We start from the raw sequence: 17904 nt of genomic DNA, 5'->3' as shown, positions 1-17904 counted from the left end.
AAGGTCAATGCATAGAAAGGAAAATAGAAACCAAGACAGAAGGCTGCAGAGTAACTGGTTGATAAATAGAATGGAAGATTTTACATATAAGGAGGGGCTTACTTCATCTCAGAAGAATAATAAAGATGATTAAGAGGTGACATGACAGAGGTATTTAAAGTAGCTGAAGATTATTGATATACTTGAGTTTGGTGAAGAGACCAGAACTAGAGGATTTAGGTTTAAGTAGAGTGGGAATACATTTAAGTATTTAAGGAAGTACTATTTGACTGATAAAAAGAGGGAAGGTACTTCAAACGTTAGAGATGTGCTGCATTAATACTTAAGCAAGTACAGTAAGACTACCTGCAACCCAAGTGATATCAGTCAGTTTTCTACTTACCACGTCCCCTTGCAAAGAAACCCTTCAAAACACAACCGCGGCATGAAGCGAGGGATGCCGTTGTTAGCTTTCCGTTCAAATAAAAGCTAGGTACCGGTGTCTTTTTGTGCTTGGATCTCGTTGCCGAGCCGTGCGGTGACGGCCGCGCAGCCGGGGCTGAGGTGACTGGTTGGCGGGCTGAGGTGACTGGCGAGCTGACGGGCTGCCCCGTCTACCCCGCCGCCGCCGCCGCCCCCCGGCACCGCCCCCGCTGCCGTACGGGGGCGTACGCCCCCGTACGGCAGCGGGGGCGGTGCCGGGGGGCGGTGGCGGCGACGGGGGCGGTGAAGCCGTCGGAGCCCGAGGGGCGGTGGCGGGGCTGTCTGAGGGAATGCGGGCGGGCGCCGCCAAGATGGCCGCCGCCGCCGCTGCCGCCGCCGGGCGAGCGGCGCGTCACCGTGAGTGTGCGGGCGCCGGCCGCGGGAACCGGGCACGGGGGGGGCCGGCGGGCGGTGGGGGGGGGGCCGGCCGCGCCGCGGGGGCCGCGGGGGCCGGAGGGCGGCGGGAGCGCCGGGAGCGCGTTACACAACGAGGTGTCTTTGCGTAACGCTGGCGGCAGCGCCGGGGCCTCCGGTGCCTCCGGTGCCTCCGGTGCCTCCGGTGCCTGCGGTGTCCGCGTCCTGGAGCGGCGGAGTGAGCGGCGGCCGGGGGGTGATTTGTCCTCCTCGGGGGCCGCGGGGTTTTCATCCGAGAATTCGCCGTTTGCTGCTAACGGGCTCGGTGTTTCATTGTCTGTCGTCCCCCCCCCGCCCCGCCTTCGCTGGGGTTTCGTTTTGAATGAGGCGCTTTCCTTTTCGGAGCGCGTTTGTGTTAAAATCATCCTCGATGGACCATTCACGGGCTGCTTTTCCACAGTAAGGCCACTTGCGGGGAGGTGTGGGTAATAAGTGCAGTTACAAGCCCGTTTCAGAGCTACTGTAGCGCTACGAAGTGCATTATATCGACTGTCCGTGCACATCTGTGCGCTGTTGTACAACACAGTTCCGTGCGCTGTTGTACAACATGCGGTTCTGTGCACGGTTGTACAACACGCAGTTTTGTGCACGGTTGTACAACATACAGTTGCACGCACGGCTGAACAACACGCGGTTCCGTGCGCGGTTGTACAACAAGCAGTTGCATGTGCTGTTGAACAACACTCAGTTGCATGCACGGCTCAACAACACGCAGTTGCATGCGCTGTTGTACAACACGCGGTTGCATGCGCGGCTGTACAACACGCAGTTCTGTGCGCCCCATGCACAGCAGCTCTTCCCGTTTCTCTCTGTACACACGCACGTCGCCCTGCTGTGCTGCAGCAGCGGGTGACGTCTCGGGAGACCGCGGGTGCACCGGGTGCTGTGTCATCCTGCCTGGGCGCCCTGTCACCCCGCCTGGGTCCCGGAGATCCAATCCTGCCATTGTGTCATTTCTCAAACTTTCAAAAGAAGGCTTTTTTCCAGGAAGTTGGAATCATCAGCGTCGCTCACCCTGTGTGTTCTGGGTCATGCGCTTTGTGATGCGGATAAAAATGTGCATGAACCTCACCTTAAGTAAAACAAATGCATTGCAGTACCTATTTACAGAAGGATCAATACAGCCTTTGTATTCTTTATAATCTACATACACTGTCAGTGCTTCAAAAAGTAATAAGCTAAGACCTGAAGGAAGATTATAAATATTTGAAAAGAGTCTTTCTGGCATCAGTGGTGCTTGAATGGAACTTCTTTAGTCTGTAGGCTTTTATATCACTGCAGACGCAGGCATCCACAGCTACACACTCCTAATCCCCAGTAAGAAGCTGGATTTGCAAGATGCTTTTTGCTGCCATTGATTTCAGCGGGTTTTGAGGGCATTCAGCCTGTTCAGGATGTTATTAGGGAGCTGTGAACTGCACGATGCTCCTCTCGGCGGGGGACCCCGAGCGCAGTGCTGCTGGGGCTCAATTGCTGCTGATCTCCCGCAGTCTGGCCAGGGAAGCGTCGCACCAAACGATCGCTGGAGAGCCGGCAATGCAGAATTGAACAATTTCTTTCATCTTGGGCAATTCACACTATTGTTGTGCTCAAAAGTGTCGTGTAATGACTATGAACTCCTAAGGAAAACAAAGTGTGCTTTTGAAAAAGCAGACAGCAACCAGCGGGTGGGAGGTAAAGTACCCTGGTGTTTGGCTGATGCTGAAATCCAGGAGCAGCAGAATGTGCGGGGCTGGGCAGACAGAAGGCTGCGCGGTGTGCCCGACACGGCGCCGTCTGAGGGGACGCGTGCCTGGGGCTCGGGGGTGCTGACCTTCCGTCCTGGGGCTGGCTGGGGACCCTGCGTTAACAAACATCTAACCTGCGTTGTGGCGGTGGTGCAGAAGTACTTTGCTTGTCTAGAGCTGGCCCAGCTATATGTGCACCATGAGGAGTTACATAGCTTGACATAATTCCTCAGCATGCCAGCCCTGCATACGTTCTCTTGTGTTGTCACCAGTTATTTTGGACTTACGGTTGAAGCTTAAAGATCAGTGAGGCTTTTAGTTGGTTTTCGGTTGCTGCCTGATATCTGAAAAGCCCTTAGTGTACAGAGTGTTTAAAGAAGGGCAGAACCTTGCAATTTTATGACAGTCTTTGATTCCAGGACCTGAGCTGAAGTGAGTAACGCCAAGCGTTGTGGTACGGCCGAGCGTGTTTGTGTAGCAGTGGGGGATTAGTGCCCGTCTGGCGCAGGGTTCTCAATGTGCTGTTGTCTGTCTTCCAGTTGTGAGGAGCAGCTCCCAGCTGCAGGTCCCGGTGCGATGGAGGGGCCAGGCGACTGCGGCCGCCGTGACGGAGAGCACCAAACCCGACATCCAGCCCGACGTGCGGTGAGTTTGCAGCGCGGCCTGGGCGGGTGTGCCCGGCTCTCCTTGCCTGCCGTCCCGCTCTGATACGCCGTGCTGCTTGACTTGCACAGCAAAACTGTTTGCATGGTAAAACGTAGCAGTCACGGGGCTTGATCTAGAGTCTTGTGCGTGTGTGATTGCTTTTATCTGGCCGGCTGCACTCAGGGGCCTCTTGTTTTCCCCGTCCTGTGGGTGAGGATGCCTTGTTGTCTGCAGCCAGGCGGTGGCCCATGGTAGGGCCTGAGGCAACGCTGAAACAATAGAACAAACAGTAGGATGATATTATTTGAGATTCTGGTTCCTGCTTCCTGGGCTTTATTCAGCAACCTCCTGAAAGACGCTCCAGGAGGAGCGGAATGGATACACAGGTCCCGGCCCATCTGGGCATGAGTGGGCTCCTCTCAGTCTCCCTTTGTGAGATGTGGTGTTAAGGAGGGGAGGGCAAAGCTCCGCAGGCGGCCTTGGCTCCGTCCGGGGAGGTCCTGGCCACCGGGCTCCCTCGGGCAGGGGAATCGGTTCTGTGGGCTCCTGGGTGAGAGCTGTGATCAGCAGCCGTTTCTGTACGAGCTGGTGTCGCCATCTGCTCCGAGGGACGTTATCCTTGGAACACTGCAGACCTGCACCGGGATAGAAAACCCATTGTGGGGAAAAAAACCAACCAGCCAACAGAGCAACAGCACAAACAGAGCCAACCCTGCACTTATTTTGTGTGTAGAATGGCTCTTTGTTGCTTTCACTGCTTCAGAAGGAGAGATGTGTCTCCAGAGTACTGAAGACGAAGACCTGTGAGGGTAGCTAGTCTGCTTTCTGCAGAGGCTGCTGCTTGCTTTGCTTGGAATGTTCAGCTGGCATTCGCCTGAGATAGTTCCTGGGCCCTGTTTTATAACCTCCCGGGCAGCCTTCATCTGCCAATTTCCAGTTAAACTCTGTGTTGTGAAATGGTTTGGGATTTTTGGTTTGCTTTGCTTTGGTTTTTTAAGTAAAGGTCGTGTAAATACTTGCTCTCTGGCTATTCGTGCTTGTAGTTCATATTTTTACTTAAGCAGGATGGACTTCTAAATAGGATGCTGCTTTTGCAGAAGACAAATGCAGAAGGATAAGCAGATTGCTTTGTGATAATAATATATAACAATAAAAGCAGTAGTTTACTAGAATTTGAAATATCTCTTGCTTCCATAGGAAACCTAAAACAGGAATCTTGATGTTAAACATGGGAGGTCCAGAACGGCTGGATGACGTGCATGATTTCTTGCTTCGTCTCTTCCTGGACAGAGATCTGATGACGCTTCCAGCTCAAAAGTGAGAAACGCTGTGAACTCCTGCATTACAGTCGGTGTTGGGTGTTGCTGTCTTAGCCGTAGCTTCTGTGTTTATCGACATTCTTAAGACTGTTTCATCTTGGGACCAGTCAGTGCAAGAAACGGTGTTACAATTAACTGGAAATAGGCATGCCAAAATCGTTCTCTTCTAATCTAATCTTCTTTAAATCTAATCTTCTTCTATGTTTCTATGATAATTGCAAATTGTGGTTTCCTGTTGCCTAGTAAGGCTGGGAAGGGCAATGGAATAAAACATGAAACAAGCCACGCAGTGCTGGTGTGCTGTAGTTTGGGGAGGTTCCTGCGGAAAACCCACTGCAGCAGAGATTTGGGGAAAGGGGTGGTGGTTTGGGTGATGATTTTAATACTGTTCCTTTGGAATGCTTTAGTAAATTAGCCCCGTTCATTGCCAAACGCCGCACACCGAAGATCCAGGAGCAGTACAGCAGGATTGGAGGCGGGTCGCCCATCAAGAAGTGGACGGCGCTGCAGGGGGAGGGCATGGTGAAGCTGCTGGACAGCATGTCTCCTCGCACCGGTACGTCTTCACTCTGCTTGCTTCAAGTCTCTTCTGTCTCGTGTGTTGACAGTATACACTTGTAAAGCAGCTTTTGGTTCTTCATTTTTATTGTATGAACAGTGTTCTCAGTCCTGATAGGAAATGCTAACAGCAATATTGCAGGAGTTCTGACTTGTTAAAAACTCAGCATATACGAAAGCATGGCATTCCCACGCATGCAAATACGGTTTTGTGCTGTAGTCAGTTCTGTGGCTACGCTGGAGAATGGCTTTGATTTTGGAGAGTGCTCAGTCAGCCTGCGTAACACAGCGGAGCACCGAAAACCACCAACCGAATATGGACCCACCTCTAGGGCTGGAGCCAGTATGTGCCACCTCTGTCTGTGCCCAGGCTGGAAAGCTGCCCTGCTGATGTCCCCCTTTCCATGGTTCTGACGTGTTTCATCCTGCAGGAAGAGTCACTCATAGAGAACAGGTGACTGTGTGGGAGGGTGTCGGTAGTCTGCCTGCTCTCCAGAGCCACAGGTGTCTTTTGTTCCTCTGAAATGTCCCTCTGCAGTTATCACTCGGATGTATCCAGAGCCTTTAGAACGTTGTCTGAATCCGTAACTATTCATAACGGATAAAAGAACGCACACCAATTAGGCTGGATTTTGGGACTGAAGAAGAGATGGGTTGGAAAGCCAGATGCAGTTTCAGTTTCGGAGGTGAACTTGCAGGGCGTGTTTGAGCAATAGCAGAGCCCCACCCCAGCGTGCGCAGGAGATAAGGCCTAACGGTTTGCCAAGGGCGGAAGCAGATAACAGCCTGTGCCAGGTCTGGGATAACCAGGGAACTTCAAAGGTGAACACAGCCTTGCTCGCGGGTCACGGAGTGGCTCTGAACCTTGCTCTGCACGCGGGGAGCTGCGACTCGCACGCTGGCCCTGTGCCGCGCTGCCTTCCAGCACTGCTGTGATGGGAACGGGGCACATGCTGCTGTGAATGGCCTTTCACTGAGGGCTTCAGCTGCCACGTTTTGCCGTGTGATTGCCATGGGCCGGGTGTGCAGACAGCCAGCCGCGGTCCTTGGCAGAACTGTAATTGGTGATTCAGCTCTGTTCAGTCCCTCCCCTAAAACCTCAGGCCAAACTGATGCATGAGTCATTTGTCACCCAGGTTAAGTGCATTCGTGGTGAATTTTCACTAGTTTGGCTAAACTGCTTTCAGATGAGTTGTGAGTTTGACTTCAGCTTGTGGTGGTGTGCAGTTAGCTGTGATGAACGAGAAGTCTGGTTTGTCTCTGCTGCTTGTTGAAGGCCAGACGTCGGTTGCTTACAGTACCTTTTATGGTACAGTTCCTCGCTCTGTGACACTAAACCCATAGCATTAATAAATGTGCGTGGCAGCACTAGAAATTCGGAGCTTCCGCATTCACATAGCCGCTCAAGAGTGATGGCCACCTTCTGTGTCTTGCCTCTCATGGCAGCTGCTTTTAGTTCTTTGTGGCATCTGCTCCAGACGTGGGTGGAAAAGGGCTAGGGTAGAAGATCGGTAAAAGGCTCTGGGAAGTGAAAAGTAGTGCTATTGGAAGGCTGGAACCAAATGAATTTCATTGTTCATGTAAGGTGTCACTGATCCCTTTGTTCTGACGGTGTTCGGTCCTTTTTCTGCAGCTGCTGCTCTCTAGCTTCGTGCCCGCTGTGGCCCCTGCGAGTGCAGAGCCGTGCGAGGCAGCGGCGTTTGCAGCAGCCGTACCCCGAAGGGTCAGGCGTGCAGCAGGGTCTGGAGATAACGCTTAGAAAGTTTATCTGCGTTTCTCAGTGTACCACTCCCATTTGCTTTTGTTTGGCGAGCACTTTTTGTGCAGTCATGCCTCCCTCTGTGCAGTTCTTATACCTGATAAGGCGTTCGGAGACCTGCTTTTTTACCTAACGGTAGCTGCAGTTTGAAAAACGAAGGTGCCAGTCACTGCTGACAACTGACTCGAGTGCGAACCGTTTCCTTACGCGTTTCAAGGAGCCCTGCAGCGACACTGAGTCCTGCGCTGCTCCAGAGTAGCTTGGAGCAGCTGGATGTGCTTCCAGACCGGCTGTGTGTTTTGGAATATCATGTGCCCGTGGTGGCACTTTGGGAGCGCCAGGCCCTGTTAATGAGTAACTGGCAGGTTTGGTGATAAGACTTAAAACACGTGGCAGAGGAGAAATACTTTGGATACTTGTTTTACCTTGATCTGGACTTTTGGGGCGTAGGGTTTATAGTCGCTGTTTATTTGCAGTTGGTGAAGAGCTCATGTTAGACAGTGTCAATAACCACCTGTGAATTCCCTCCTGCCTAAATTAATCAATCTGCTGATTCACTGACCTGTAGTATCCATTTGACATGTGATACTTTGGCAATGGGACTAATCTAAAGTAGTAAATAAGCAGCCTCACCTATGTCATCTGGAAACAAAATCATTTGAAAATGAATCTTCATTGTTACAGGCAGCTCTCTGAAAATGGATGAGAGTCTTTCCTTCTGAGTGAGCCGGGCTGGGCAGGCTCAGGAGCCTGTGAGATAAAACACACAGCCATGAAGACAGGAAAATCTATTTCTATTGTTTTTGGGGTTTTGTTTTGATTTTTTAGTTCTGGCTTCAAATAGGCTGATGTCTTGCAGTGCTAATCATACTTTATTAAGGCTCATCTTGCTTTTTGATTGTTTTTAATAATGATTTGTGGTGTTTCTTCCAAGCTGTATTTTAGCTGGGATTCCCGTGTCAGCAGATGGAAAGCTCACGGGATGAGGGGTCACGTAGGTTCTTCAGGCCGGCAGCTCTTTGTGGAAGGAGGTGTCACTGTTTCCAGTGGCTCTGACCTCACTGGAACAGCACAATATGTGTGCAGACTGAGAATCTCTCCTTTGCTGCCAGGACAAAACCTCACGCTGGGGAGCGTTGCAGGCAGTTTCCAAGTTGGCCATGTTTTTTCCCGGTGTGTCCTTTCCCAGGTTAAACTCCCACTGTCTGTGCTCTGGTTAGTTGGACTTGTTCTAATGCCATTTAAAAGTATTACCGAGGTCCCTGGCTCCCAGGCCTTCTGAAGCTGGGTCATTATTTGCTGCTGCTCCCAGAGAACCTCCCCTAGCCAGACCATGCTCCCCAAACCTCGCAGCTGACACCCTAAAGATTAGAAATGGGAAATGGAAAACACAACATTGCAGCCTAATTACATTTGGAAGTTTAGGCAAATAAGATTTCCTGGAATGTGCAAACTGCTTAAGCAATATGTGCTTCCTTTTGCGTGGCAGAGTGAAGAAAGCCTCGTTTTTCGCAGGGTTTTGGCATTTGAATGATACGTGTGTTTTTAAACCACCCAAGCTGTGGTTTCAGTAAGCGCGTTGAGCTGTGCCATTAGGAAGCCCGTAGCACGTCTGTAGCTGTGGTCTGTGTTAGGGCACGGCTGTGTGCATTTGGCATCTTTAACGACGCGGTTTTGGCAACACTGCCTTTAAATCAGAACTTGCCCGGTACCATGTCAGAGTTCTGCAGGGTTTGCAAAGCATGTCTCTGCTAAACTAAGTAAAACCAGAAGAATGACGCTTCTTGTGGAAGCAAACAATAGTATTAATCACTTCTGAATTCTGCTAACAGCAAAGTGAGTGACCACAAAAATACTTGGCCAAAGAAAGATGCGTTTATATGACAGTGGTTTAGAAAAGTAGCCAGAAAACTATCAACAAGTTCATTTCAGTAGTTTCAGTCTGGGTGGTTCTGTACTTCATACTTATTAATGAGCTGTTACTGACAGTTCTTGGTTGTTTTCTGCTGTTTCCCTTGCTGTGTGTGGCTGGCAGCGCCTCACAAGTACTACATTGGCTTCCGATACGTGCACCCGCTGACCGAGGAGGCGATCGAGGAGATGGAGCGGGACGGCGTGGAGAGAGCCGTCGCCTTCACGCAGTACCCGCAGTACAGCTGCTCCACCACCGGTGAGTCTGCGGGCACAGCGGCCCTGCGTCTGCCCCGGGGAACGGGGCTCTGTGTCTGTACCAGGTAATGCAGCCCTGCGTCTGTACTGAGGAACGCGTCCACCTTTCTGTCTGCCAGCGCAGGGAGCATCACTGCCAGTGTCCCTCCCTCAGAGTGTCCCTTCCCCAGGGCTCCATTGCCAGCTCAAGCTCCTCAGAGTTTCCTGTCATTCCGAATTTTGGGTAGAGACTTCTTTATTCAGGGTAGCTTTATGTTACCTTTGTGATGGTGAGATAACATAAACTGAAGGCTCAGGAACACCACTGAGTGAGCTTTCTTCATGGAGACTAGCGCAATAATGGTTCTTCAGTTAAATAGTCGTCTAGCAAATTGTTCTTGGCTGCCACGTTATATGAACTTTGATATAATTGGTACATTGTATGAACTTTGATATGGTTGTTCCTATTTGAGGCTCTCAGTTCTGATTTATGCTTGCATTTTAAATATTTTTAAAATATTAAATATTTTTTAAATGTTAAATATATAGCATTTAAAAATACAATTTTAAAATATAGTACCTTGCTACAAAACTGTTTTCATCTGACAAGTTGCTAATTCCTTGGCTTAATTTATGTTCTTAATTCTCTGCCTTTCAGGAAGCAGTTTAAATGCCATTTATCGCCACTATCATAAAAAGGGGGAGAAGCCGAAGATGAAGTGGAGTATAATCGACCGATGGCCCACACATCCCCTGCTCATTCAGGTGTGTGTTTGTGTGCGCGCTGACGTGAGCAGCGCCAGGTGGGAACCGAGCGGGTCCGAGACGGGCCCGAGTCGCCGTTCCCTGGCTTTTCCTTGGGCTGGTGGAGGAGCCTGGGATCTTTGCGTTGCACCTGACTTTACAACAGCAGAGAGCTGAGGAAATACACGTTTGCTGAGGTTCCTTTTTAGAGGTATTTTCTGCCTGTAATAACACAGCATCACGCTCAGCAACAGAAGCATTCTGAAGAAACACTTAGATAATGTCTTAGGTTCTAACAAAGCTTATATTTTAGCTGTAGAATGTACTAAAAGAAGATGGAGGAGAGCTGGGTTGAGTTCCTTAAGATGCCAGTAACAAGCTGATGGAACATAAAACCCTTGGGCTGATCAGAAGTTCACAGAGGCCTTTGATGTGTTGGGACTGGCCCGGGTGACGTGCTGTCCTGGACAGTGTGCAATACCTGCTGTCTCTCGCTGTTGCCCCACATGTACCAAAGGGGATTTCAAAGTTCTTAAGGCAACCTGGAGCGTTGAAGTTGCCTGTGTTGGGTCATTTGAAATCACATAGTGCTTCTCAGTGCTTCTGATTCACGTCTCTGCTTTGTTTTGTTGTATTTTTCTGAACAGTGCTTCACGGATCACATACAGAAGGAACTGAACATGTTTCCACCTGACAAAAGGAAAGACGTCGTCATCCTCTTCTCAGCTCACTCGCTGCCCATGTCTGTGAGTTGTGTCGCGTCGTTTCCGTGCCTGTTAGGCCAGAGTCCTGGGTCTGGGCTTGCTCACGGCGGGTCGGGCCCCAGCTGCGGGAGTGCCCGGCACGTGTCAAAGGAGCAGGAGGCGAGCTGGCCGCTGCAGCTGGAAGGCTGGCGCAGCGCTGGAGGTGACAGATGTCACTGTGCTCACTCCGGGTTGGGTCACACTCCCTGGCTGCTTTCGTGGCTTCACCAACTTGCCAGCTCAAACCCGGATGGTAATGGAGGGGAAAACTGGCTTATTTCCTCACCTCTAGAAAGCAGTGATAATACTTTTCCTGAAGAAATGAAAGTAAAATCTTTGCAAGGCTGCAATAAATGACTTGATCCTCTGTTAGCAACCAGCAGCTGCAGTGATCTGGCTCTCAGATCGTTTTTCAAAAATGTAGTGCTGTTACCAAAGTGTAGCCATGTCTATATAGGTGTACTGACAAAGCAGCTTCGCGGTTGATTTTGCCAGACAGGAGCACACTTTTTTGTCTGTGTTTGGGATGAGCCAGGCACTCAATAGCCACATCCCGCACTGCACGTTCCCTTCCCCGGGCTGGGGTGCTCTGCCCAGCGTGTTCCTGCAGCTAGAGCTGTGCCGTGTTGTGTGGCAGGTGGTGAACCGCGGCGATCCGTACCCTCAAGAAGTGGGAGCCACCGTGCAGAGGGTCATGGAGAAGCTGAACTACTCCAACCCGTACCGGCTGGTGTGGCAGTCCAAGGTACGTGCGCAGGGAGCCGCTGCTCCGCTCTGCAGGAGCGCAGGATCTTACAGCTTGAGCAGGTCATCACCTCTGTACCTTTTGCCCCTTTTCAGCAAGTGTTTCTGCTAGAACAGAATCTTTGCAGATGATACTCTTTATCCACAACTTCTCGCCTTTTTTCTATATTGCCTTCTTTTAAAGCAGATGTTTTGTGTGTCTGTTAGAAAACCTACGGTCTCGTAACATCCAGTTTGGCATTTGTCTTTCTCTGTCAGAAGGAAGAATTGAGCACTTGCTGGATTTTTAAGGTGTTGCTTTTTGAGGATCTCTGTGCAGTGGGCATTCTGAATAGTTAAACGAGCCTGATCCAAACAGGCTTCATTGTTCTCGACGGAGACTGCTTGCATGACTTTGTACTTGCTATTATAGCACTGCTGCGAACAGCAAGGAACATCACTTCTACCAGAATTACATACTACAAGGGACCTTATGTCTCAGGGGCATTACGCCCGTCATGCCATTGTTGTCTTGTTCTCCAAATTGCATATTATGGTACATCAGCCCCAAATAGTAGAGGGGAAAGGGCGGGATGCTCTGGAAAAGGCAGGTAAACCCTGGCCAGGGTGTTGTTGAACTGAAAAGAGCAGACCTGTATTTAAACTGTCATTTATTTTAGTAAGAGTCTCATTTAGGCCAGCCCAGGTTCTGTTCCTCTGGGATTTGAACAGCAGGACAGTACATCTTCATGAGAAAATTAGCAAAGTGGGAGGTACTAGCAGTAGCAGGGAAATACAAATAACTGGCCCCATGTTAACCATAATCAGGCCTGTTGTCCTGCTTAAGAAAACATGGCTGTTCATTGGAAGAGTGATTTAATGAGGGGTTTTTTTCTCGCTTTAATTTGCCTCCCCCTTTTCCTCCAGGTTGGACCGATGCCTTGGCTTGGGCCGCAGACCGATGAGACCATTAAAGGGCTGTGCCAGAGGGGAAAGAAGAACATGCTGCTGGTGCCAATCGCCTTCACCAGTGACCACATCGAAACGCTGTATGAGCTGGATATCGAGTATGCCCAAGTTTTAGCAAATGAGGTAAATGGTCTGTGGTTTTTATAACTCTTTGGAAACTGGGGCTCCAAGATCACTTTTCCTGCTTTGAAATTTGCTTTGTGGCTGCTTCTTGCAGTATGATTTGGGGCAAATGTTAATGTTTCTGTAAATTGAAAATTAATCTGAACTGGCTTAAATTAATTTTCAGCTGCACAAAACAGGTGGGAAGTGGCTTTCTACATCTTACTCTTTAAACCACTACTATCCTTACTAAAAAAAATCATTGATTTTTGGCAACAGAGTGAAATTTGCACCATAGCTATTTTTACTGTATTGAAAAATGTGGTATTGCCTTTAGTTGCAGCATTTTGGGGGGACGTCTGCATGAGCTAGGGAGGAGGAATTTTTGAAAGCTGGCCAGTGAATGTTCCAGCAGACTCAACTTTTCTCCTCCTTGTTTTTGATCCAGTGCGGAGTTGAAAATATCAGAAGAGCGGAGTCTCTCAATGGAAATCCACTGTTCTCCAAGGTACCTGCTTGGCTGTAATAGCCACACAAGTTTGCAGCTCTGTGTTTGTTTCCTACCAGATTTCGGGTGTTGTCTTGTAGTTTTAAAGTATTTTGAGTGGAGGAACAGAAGTGGAAACCCTTAGTCTATGTACCACAAAGTGTTTTCTTTTACCATGGTTTGTGTTGGGTTTGTTTCTTTGTTTTAAAGAAGTTCAGACGTTTGCTTTGACAAAGAAAAACAGTTTTGTGTTCATTTGTAGTAATCTTCTAATGAAATATTTCTCGTAAGATGCTATGCTGATGCAGTTTTAAAGCAGGATTTTCCCTGAAGTAGCAGAGGGAAGTGCTTAAAAACACAGTCTGATGGGGGCACAACAACTCGGTGCCCTCAGCAGTCAGTGTGACGTGTTCAGGCGTTCTGTTACGGTGTGCAGGTGGGTGTGCTGGGTTCTGATGTGCAATTCCCTGTGCTGCAGGCTCTGGCAGACCTGGTGTGCTCGCACCTGCAGTCCAACGAGGTCTGCTCCCGGCAGCTCACGCTGTGCTGCCCGCTCTGCGTCAACCCCGTCTGCAGGGAGACCAAGGCCTTCTTCACCAGCCAGCAGCCGTGACGGGACGGCCGGGAGAGCACCGGCAGAGCCGCGGGCGGCGCGGGACAAACCGCGCGACGTGACGCGACGTAACCTCGTGGGACAATGGGGACAACTTGAGTTTTTTGTTTGTTTGGTTTTTTCCTTAGGTTTTCTTTGTTTGAGAAGAATTTGTAGACAGTAGGGAATAAGGGCGTTTATCCTGCGAGAGGTGGAGAGATCTCGTTCTGTCTAATTCTGATTGGACTTAGCGTGAGCCCATAGGTATGCACTGAAAAACTTAAAAAACCCCTTTTCTACCACTTAGCTTTTGTTTCCTCTGCAGGGATTTGTTTGTATGCAGTTTTGTCGTGAGTGTATTCATTTCAGCTTTGCAGGTCAAGCGTGCAGTTATTTGGTTTGGTTTTGCTTAAGGTGCAGTATAACCAGTGTAGTCCCTGATGGTCTCTTCCAAGAGTGGTTTTTCAGGCGGTTTGAGGATCAGGTGACTTCTAGTGCTTTTTAAGTAATGCACATATATTTTTAGAACATAAAGATAAGGCTTTGGTTTGGTTTTTGACTTCTGGTGGAAGCTCAGCTGGGATGGTAGAACGCACAAGATTTGTTTACATTGCTAGAGAAAACGCTCTCATTCTCGGCAGGAAAGCCACTGCGTTTGGAAGGCGTGACAGGAAAGGATGAGCCTGCTTGGGCCATGTGGAGAACGTGCTCACATTGTCCGTGGTTCCAGGCTGGCTGCCATCAGCACTGTGCATTGAAACATGTTGCTCTCTCTTCTAAGCAAAATGGCTTTTTAAAATTATTCTTTAAAAGGGCTTTCTCTGTTGGGTAAATAAGTGTAGGCAGCGAGCTTGCTCCCAGGAGGTTGATAGCTCTGCTCTGCGCTTCCCGTTGCAGCCCACTAGGTTTTGTGGGTACCTGTGGGGTTCAGAGACACAACTGCCGAGCTCAGCTGCTGTTGTGGCTGCAGACGGAGCTGGTGATGGGTCAGGACGGACGGACACGGCGCTGACACCGCGCTTACCTTTGTTACATTTGGGCAGCGATGGCGCCGGGAGGATGGGCTCCCAACCCAGCGGAACTTTGTGCTCGCTTTGGCAGGTGTCTGGGTGCCTCAGCTCTGCTGGGTCCCCTGCTGAGTTCTGTAGTGTGAACACCCTTTTTGGGGCAGAATTCCCGCCCTGTGAGCACCGCGATGGTGTTGGGGTTCTCCTGGGACCGGAGGGGTTTTCTGTAGGCCAGTCGCCGCTCCGCGTGTGGCGTTGGGGACTTCAGGGCAGCAGAACCGCAGCACCTTAGTGTGGTCCTGGGGCCAGAGCAAAGCTGGCGCCGTCCATGGGACCAAGCCGGCCCGGGGTGCTCTGCCCGTCGGCTTCCTGGAGAGATGTTTACTTGACATAATTAGCACTGAAACGCCGGTACTTTGGCAATGCACGCTGTTTTCTGTAAACTGATGATTCGGCCAATGGTGATGCTTGAGGAGCAGATGCCGTGCTGCTCAGACAGTTCTGTTTGCTTGTGGAATCGTGAGGCATGAACAGTTTTAACCTCTGATCTTTCAAGGATAGGGTTGTTAAAAAAACCAGGCCTTTGTTGCTATAACAGGGGTTTATCTTGTTCTGCTTTTTGTTAGAAGAACTAAACAGGGAGCAGTAAAGCAATGAGCAGCCCACGTGCCGAGTCCTGCCATGGAGCAACGTGGTCCTGCTGGCAGCCTCGCCAGGGCCCGCGGCTCCCGCGGCTCCACTGCCATGCCCAGCTTCCTGCTGCGATTGTAGCACAACAGACTGAGCGGCCGCAGCCCCTCGCTGCTCAGCGGAACCAAGTCTTCCTCGGCCTCGCTCAGACGGGGCAGTGGGCGCATCGCTTGGGTACGGAAGGGTGACATTTCCGTGGAAAAGCTTTGAATCAATGTCAAAAGAATAAAAGCGTCTGCCGTATAGCTGGGAAGGGAACGCTGGCCTTACATCTCCTGTTGGACAAAGAACTTTCTCTGTTGCCGTTTCGCTGCTGACGTGTGGGTCGGTGGGAGGCAGGCTGCTTTGTAAGAGCTTCCTACTTCACCTCTTTCCTACCAGCCCAAGGGCATGTTGACCTTCCAGTCCAGGTTGTGGCCACCACGTTTACAAGTGTGGCTGAAGCTGGGGAGCAGAGGTTAACTTCATGTGAACACTGCGATACTGTAAATACCCATGAGCTTTTTGTTTTGATCTTGGACAGAGGGCTGCAAGTATAGCCAGCACTGATCATGAGGCATTATGTTTGTCCCAGTAATAACAGGTATTTAAAATCCACTTTTTAGTATGGTAACCACAAGTGAGATAATTACAAAGCCTGTTGCTGCTGTTAGACCATAAAGTAGAAGTCACTTCATTTTCTAGCTTTTAGCAGATGGATCTCATCTCGTGGAGTTGGCGGGTTCTTCATTTCCCTGAACGGATCATGGAAAATCGCTGTGTCCTGCTGTTGAACACACGTCGTTTTGTCTTAGTGCAGCATCAAAAGCCTGTTGAAAAACTGCCTGAGCAAGGTAGCTGGCAGCTCTGCTTCCTGTTTGTAACAAATCAGGATAACAGTGAGACTAGGAACAGCGGGGATTCTGCTGCCATTGGAGTCTTCTCATCCTGGGCTTTCTGTTCAGGAGTGTTTCTGACTATGCTGCCGAGCAGTGGAATTCGTCTGGCCTTATTTTAGATGCTTCCGATCTCCGAGCTGGTCTCCTAGGTCCCATTTGCAGACAAGAGATTGTTTTAATGGGTGATTCTGAGGAAGGATCGGTGTCCTCTCGCAGCCGCTGTCCCCGAGGCGCGGGTGGGCCCCGCGTTGCGCTGGCTCCGAGGCGGCAGCTGCCCGGTGCCGCCGCTCACGTGCCTTTGTCCCCGCGCTGGGGACGCGTCGCCACTGCGCTGGGAGGTCGTGGTCCCGGCCCCGCTGCGCCTGGCCCGTGTGCCGTGTTTGGTGCTGCCGCTGGGCCGGCCGCGGGCTGAGCGGGGCTGGGCGCCGGGATGTCGTCCTCCGACAGTCATCTCCTTTGATTGCTTTTGTTATTAATTGCACTCCTTTTGTGGTGCTTTGTGTCATTTGCGAGTGTTCATTGTTTAGATGCCCCGCCAGAACAGGCACGGGGAGCTGGGAGCCCTGGTGCCCCAAGGAAAGGCGTTAAGGCGTTGCAGATGGGGTGACGTGCAGCGCTTGCTCACCATCAGCCTGTTTGCTCACCATCAGCCTGTTTGCTCACCATCAGCCTGTTTGCTCACCATCAGCCTGTTTGCTCACCATCAGCCTGTTCTCCCGACCCAAGTCCCACGTTGGTGGCTGCGTTTGAGAACACGCTCCCTTCCCAAAGCGGAGCTGTGGGGTGTGCGGGTGAGCTGCTCCCCGGGAGATGAGGCTCTCCCCGCGGGGTTCCACGGGGCTGCGCTGCTGCTGGGAATATCAAGAAGCTCACCTTATTTTCCCTTTCTGTCACACCCGGAGAGCTGGAAATCAGCATGAAGTGTCAGCTGCAAGAGAGAGAAAAGTTCCTTTGATTTTTAATGCCAGATGTGTACAAATACTCATGTTTAGCCCAACATATGCATTTCAGATTGAACAAGGACTTCCACTTAATGTAACGCAAACAATTTGTATAATCTTACTGTGTAGCGTTTGCCATAAAGACGGAATTTCAATTAAATTTTTTTTAAAGAAATAACTGAGCTGTGCTTTGTGTCAAAAGTGTTTTTTGGGCTTTCTCTGAAAACAGGCTCAAGAGATGGTGAATAAAAGACTTGCACTACTTTTGAATTCTGTAAATGTACCCAGTTACCAGCAGTCTCGAGGCAGCTTATTTCTCACATTAAACATCAGGCGCTTCGCTGATTGTTTTCCGGACCGGTGCTGAGGGTCGTACATTGAGCTGATCCTTAGCCAGCTCTGGCCACCAGACTGACGGGGCAGGTGATGGGCGGCAATGGGGAGTGAAGGGTCCCGCTTATTGGAACCCAAAGGCATCTCTAATGTGGAAGCATCAGCTCGCTCGCCCTTTCGGCTGTTACAGGTGGAACCTCAGTAACCTCCATGCCTGGTAGAAAACCACAGAAACAACGCCCAGAACAGTTCTCCCGCACACGCACATTTCATTTCTGTCCCTGTCTGCCCAGTAGCAGTTTCAGTGACTTTTCAGCCCCAGCATCTTTATTTCAGCTCCAGCGCTATGGTTTGGGTTTCGGCTGCAGCCCGCAGTCTGGGTTCCAGCACTCGCCCTGTGCACCTGACCCGGTTCCAGCTCCCTCCTGCCGCCTCTGCCCGGGCTGTCGGCACCGCTGGGCTGGTGACAGGGCTGCCAGTCACTCGCTGTCACCACTCCCGTAGAACATGAGCTGTCACCACTCCTGTATAGCATGAGCTGTCACCACCGTCCCCATGTGCCTTGTTGGCACACCCTGAGTCAAGCCTTGTCCCCCTGATCCAGCTCACACCTTAAGCTCGGCCTGGTGGGGGTCCTGCCCAACACCCCCATGCTGAGGCTCC

At 50.6% G+C, this 17904-nt stretch overlaps 1 protein-coding gene across 1 annotated transcript; it reads left to right on the top strand.

Moving 5' to 3' along the window:
• The first annotated feature begins 684 nt into the window (after positions 1 to 684).
• FECH (ferrochelatase) lies at positions 685 to 16682 on the top strand. The gene is made up of 11 exons (XM_080362021.1): positions 685 to 819; positions 3143 to 3248; positions 4446 to 4565; positions 4975 to 5123; positions 8920 to 9054; positions 9691 to 9797; positions 10424 to 10522; positions 11157 to 11264; positions 12170 to 12334; positions 12762 to 12821; positions 13279 to 16682. Exons 1-11 carry the CDS (start codon positions 753 to 755, stop codon positions 13411 to 13413), a joined length of 1251 nt encoding a protein of 416 aa, XP_080218147.1. The 5' UTR covers positions 685 to 752; the 3' UTR covers positions 13414 to 16682.
• The last annotated feature ends 1222 nt before the right edge of the window (positions 16683 to 17904 follow it).

The sequence above is a fragment of the Nesoenas mayeri genome (assembly GCF_963082525.1).
Source record: "Nesoenas mayeri genome assembly, chromosome: Z".
NCBI lineage: Eukaryota > Metazoa > Chordata > Aves > Columbiformes > Columbidae > Nesoenas > Nesoenas mayeri.
The sequence above is the reverse complement of the archived record's forward strand: the minus strand, read 5'-3'. Positions and strand labels throughout refer to the sequence as shown.

What these genes read in the sequence shown, in the direction of transcription:
- FECH (XM_080362021.1), top strand. Translation starts at nt 753, where the DNA reads ATGCGGGCGGGCGCCGCCAAGATGGCCGCCGCCGCCGCTGCCGCCGCC. An exon ending in GACATCCAGCCCGACGTGCG is followed by an intron (nt 3,249 to 4,445) that starts GTGAGTTTGCAG and finishes TTGCTTCCATAG; the next exon opens with GAAACCTAAAACAGGAATCT. An exon ending in GGCTGGTGTGGCAGTCCAAG is followed by an intron (nt 11,265 to 12,169) that starts GTACGTGCGCAG and finishes CTTTTCCTCCAG; the next exon opens with GTTGGACCGATGCCTTGGCT.